Source organism: Plasmodium brasilianum (assembly GCF_023973825.1).
Source record: "Plasmodium brasilianum strain Bolivian I chromosome Unknown PB_00_02, whole genome shotgun sequence".
Taxonomy (NCBI): Eukaryota; Apicomplexa; class Aconoidasida; order Haemosporida; family Plasmodiidae; genus Plasmodium; species Plasmodium brasilianum.
The window spans coordinates 130,709-135,503 of NW_027122950.1; the positions used below are offsets into that span (position 1 = coordinate 130,709).

General features: G+C 19.9%; 1 protein-coding gene across 1 annotated transcript; it reads left to right on the plus strand.

Annotated features, from left to right (window-relative positions):
- Positions 1-2,205: 2,205 nt before the first annotated feature.
- Positions 2,206-3,190, plus strand: MKS88_000088 (fam-l protein; the record flags this gene model as incomplete). Its single annotated transcript, XM_067219420.1, has 2 exons — positions 2,206-2,280; positions 2,408-3,190. The coding sequence occupies 2 exons, from the start codon at positions 2,206-2,208 to the stop codon at positions 3,188-3,190; spliced, it is 858 nt and encodes a 285-aa protein (XP_067070246.1).
- Between the last annotated feature and the right edge of the window lie 1,605 nt (positions 3,191-4,795).

Below are 4,795 nucleotides of genomic sequence, written 5' to 3' on the forward strand. Positions count from 1 at the left end.
CCTATGTTGTCACTGAGATTGTAAAAAGGGTAGCTGAAATCGAGAAATGGTCATACATGAATATAGAAATATATTTAAAAAAAAAAAGCATAAAAAATGTATTATGAATATAAATATAGAATTATCATATCAATAAAAAAATGATAAATGAATATTTAAAAAGTGATATTATTTAGAAATATATGTAGGATTACGTGGAAAACATGAAAAAAAAACAACTATATATATTGTATAAAATGAGTCTAATTTGAATTTAAAAAATGCGTTATGAAATTTTAATTTATTTTGCAAATATAAAACGAGTTATAGAATAAAATAGTAGGCAAAATATAAGTTCAATTACATAATTAAAAGATTATATGGAAAGAATGAATAGGAAAACTTATGTATATATAAGAAGATAAGTGAACATTATGAACTGTAAATTTCACTGCTTTATATTTTGTAGAGAAAATGTAGAAATATGAATAAATAAATGACTAATGAAGAAATTATTCATAATAGAATAATATTTTAAATGATAATTTATGAAATTGATTAAGATATATAAATGAGAAATATATATATGTGGTATAGGAGTTAAAGAATGTTCGTTAACAATAATTTAGGAAGTTTAAAAGTTAAAGAAGATTTCAATGAATTTCATAATTGTAAAATAAAAATTTTAACGACGCAATTATTTGGAATAATATATATAATGAAATTAGAAGAATATATGAATAAAGTATATACATAGTACAAAATGTTTCTTTTTATATTTACCAATCAAAAATATGAAGAATTTAAATTATATCAATAAAAAATAAAATCATTCAGATACCGAGGAAAACATAAAATAATCATGTCGAACATGATGAAAAAAAGGAATTGTAAATATATAAGATTGAAGAACTTTTTGTCAAGGTAAGAACATTTTTGACGAGGAATTATTATTAAAAAGAATCATTTTGGTTTAAATATGCTAATTTATCTGAATTAAAATAAAAATTTATGAATACAAATACTGTAAGAGTAATAGAGAAAAGCTTACAAAGGCGTAACCATAAGAAAGTATGTGACATGAAAGAGAATGAAGAAATAATGAAATATATTGTTAATACATTGTTCCTAATAAAGGAAAAATAAAAAATATATGGAAATATTCTAATAGATTATGTAAAAGCATATATCAAATAACTGATTCCTTTTGGAAACAAATACTTTTTATTACGTATTGAAAAAATAATCGTAATACTATATATATTTGAAAATTACTTTATTTTTTCAGCTTGTTTATTTTATTGTTCATCAGAATATATATTAACTTATATTCTTTATATATATGATTAAAAAAAAAAAAATAATATACTAAGTATGCAATTTTAAAATATTACATTTACACATAATATTATAAATAATAAAAAATTAAAAATTAAAAAAATTGTTATAGAAAAATAACAAATTATAATTTATTCACCAATAAGATATGAAACGTTTTATATATTTGGTTGAATATAATACATTAAATATTTTAAATATATTATAGACCATTAAAGAAAGATATTGTTATAATTAATATATCATATGATGTTATGCCAAAATTTTGATTTTTGTACTTATCATTATTAATATTATTATATTAATTAATAACATTAAACAATAATAACAAGTTATTCCAATATATAATATTTATACAATTATATTAATAATAAAACATTGTCAAAATTAGTTATAATCATTTCAATATAGAGAATAGTGTAATATCTATATTCTATATATTCTATATTCTACATATACTATAGTATTTACAGTTAATATTCTGCATTAAATCTATATTTATAAATATGAAAAAATTTTATATTTTTTTATTATTATATATTTTAAAGTTTTAATTTAAAACATTATTTAGTTACTCTATTAAATAATTTAATCATATATTCTGAATGTTTAGGGATAAATTCAAGTTATTCTATTTTAATTAAAATTAGTTTTTCAAAATTAAAATTATATAATATACATTTAAAGTTATTTATATTTGTCTCTATTGTCAAAAAAATTATATATATATATTTTATGATGTTTTTAAGAAAAAATAAAATAGAATAGAAAAAAGAAATTAAATCAATAATAAGTTATCCTTTAACATTAAATTAATATTTTACTATTGTTAAGTTATTATTTTATGAATATATTAAAATATAAGTAATTAACATCAAGGAACAAACAATGAAGTTACTCTTATTTATTAAAATTGTCGCCTTTGTCCTATTAACTTGGATTTCCCAATTTTATAATGATTCTGTAAGGAAATATTTTTAAATTAAGTTTGTTTCATTCAAAAATATCGTGTGTTTTTTTTATTAATACTTTTTGTTTGAATAAAATTAATTATTATTTTAAATAATGAATATATTCTTTGTTTTTTTAGAGCACTTGGAACACATATTTTGAAGAGAAATACAAACATGATACAATATTGTGTGGAAGATATTATCGATTACTAGCAAAATGTACAAAGGATAAGTATTCAAGTAATGTACGTTTAATACAAGAGATACCAAATAACGGAATACAAGAAAAATATAATGTACATGAGGGTGAAATTGGAGTCAGAGGAAAAAAGAAAATATCACATAGAACTTCATTAATGAATGAGAAATACCATAAAAATCTTATGAAAAATAAATGCTGTATGTTTGAAACCAAAAAATATTCCCATTTAGAAAAAAAAATATTCAAGGAACTTGATTATGAGAATTATCTTAAAAATAATAGGACGATTAGTGATAAACTTTACAAAAAAATAATATGTAAAAAGTACGGATTACGACTTGTATTACCTTTATTAACGTTTGTTCTGTTACCAATATCTTTCATATTAGATTATTCTTGTTCTTATGGGTTTATAAATTGGTTATTTTACTTTTTGACAATGTTAACACCAGACTGGATAAACAATTTTCATGAATTTCTGAGGACTTCTTATTTAGGTTGGTTTTTCAAGAAAGGGAAAAGCATTGTGACATCAGAAGTAGTAAGAGAATTGGGAGGAAAGGTGACAAAGGTAACTGAATCATATGTAAGCAGTTTTTTTGTTTATCTAATTTATGTCTTACCTTTCATTATATTGGGTATCACACTTATATTATGGATTGTTTATTACCATAAAAAAGTTAAAAAATTTGAAAATATCAAGTTCACGAAAAAATAATTAAATGCTAATGTATATATTTATTTTTATAAAGAAGTTGTTGATGTGAAGTAATATTTATAATATCTTTAGTCATCTATTTATTAAATGTAGCTATAATTACTTAAGCTTTACAAATAAACCTGCATATATGTGTCATCTTTTATACAAAAGTGTAAAATAAATTCTTAACTTTTTTGTGAATTTTAACCTTTTAATATTTTTCAATTCTTAACATAAAATATTATGTCAGCCTAAATATATATGTAATAATATATATTTATTTTTCCTATTTAAATTCATTTTTATAAAAGCCTTATATATATGAACTAACATAAATATATAATAGAAAAATTCATATAATATTATAGAATTCTTGTGATAATTTATATTATAACCAATAAGTTCTTTCTATTGTATATACGGTTGAAGTATAAAATTATTATTTTTTTAGGTTATTAAGAAAATATATTACTGGTTTTAAATTAGAAGTAAAAGTATACTCTTCGGTTTTTAACGATAGATTGTAAATGCATCTTGTTTTGTTGGTATTTGTGCATATTTTTTTTATGTTAAGTAAAAAACATAATATAACGTCTATAAATTACGTTTTATAAAAAATATGTTACAAAACATAATTATTAAAAAAATTATTATAGTGCACTTCTAACATCTTCTAGATAATATAAAATTGAAGCTATAAATATATAGATTAAGCACTTAAAGTGTTTTTTAAATGTTTGACTATTTTGTACGATGAAATTAGAGTTCTAATTTTTATTTTGGTATTTATTATTTTAGAATTATTTTAAGGATTTACGTTTTTTTCCTAAATAGGTATTTCTTTATGTAAGCCATGAATTATAATCTTTAAATGTAGTTATACATTAACTATATCCATTACAATTATACGTATTTTTCTGTTATTTATAGGTCCGTATTTCATCTATGTACGTTTTTCTTTATTCTCGAAAATTAGCTTCTTCATACATTAATTGCAAAATTGTTCTATCCATATAATCTATAATGATAGAAAAACCACTTCATTTATTAAGCTTTCCAATTTTATGTTCAAAATGATTCTTATGTACTAGTTTCCGAACATTCTGTTAAGTATATGGTGGTGAAATATTTTTTTTATTAGATATTTAGCCATTACTAAGAATTTTTGTTTAAATTTGTTTTTTTCTGTCTTTGTCTTTTGATAAAGTAGTTTCCTTTACAAAATATCTTCCAATTCTTTTGTATTATTTTTTGAAAACGTAATTTCCTTCAGCATATCCGTATCCTAACCAATTATGGATTCAAAAGAATTAGTAAGAATTATTTAAACAGTAATTTTCATATTATTTACATGATCATATCTGGTTCATATATACATAATTTATGCATAAATTTAATGATACTAAAAAGCAATAAATTTTATCGTTGACATAGTGGCATTATAATATTATTCTAGTATGTCATAAACAATCACCTGTACGAACAATGCAAATTTACATCTTTTTATATATCAATAGCTTAATTTTAAATTAATATATATTAACAGAAATTAAAGGATTATCTAATGGATATGCGTTTTTATATGTTCTGTTATATAATTGGATACACTAATATTTATTTTAT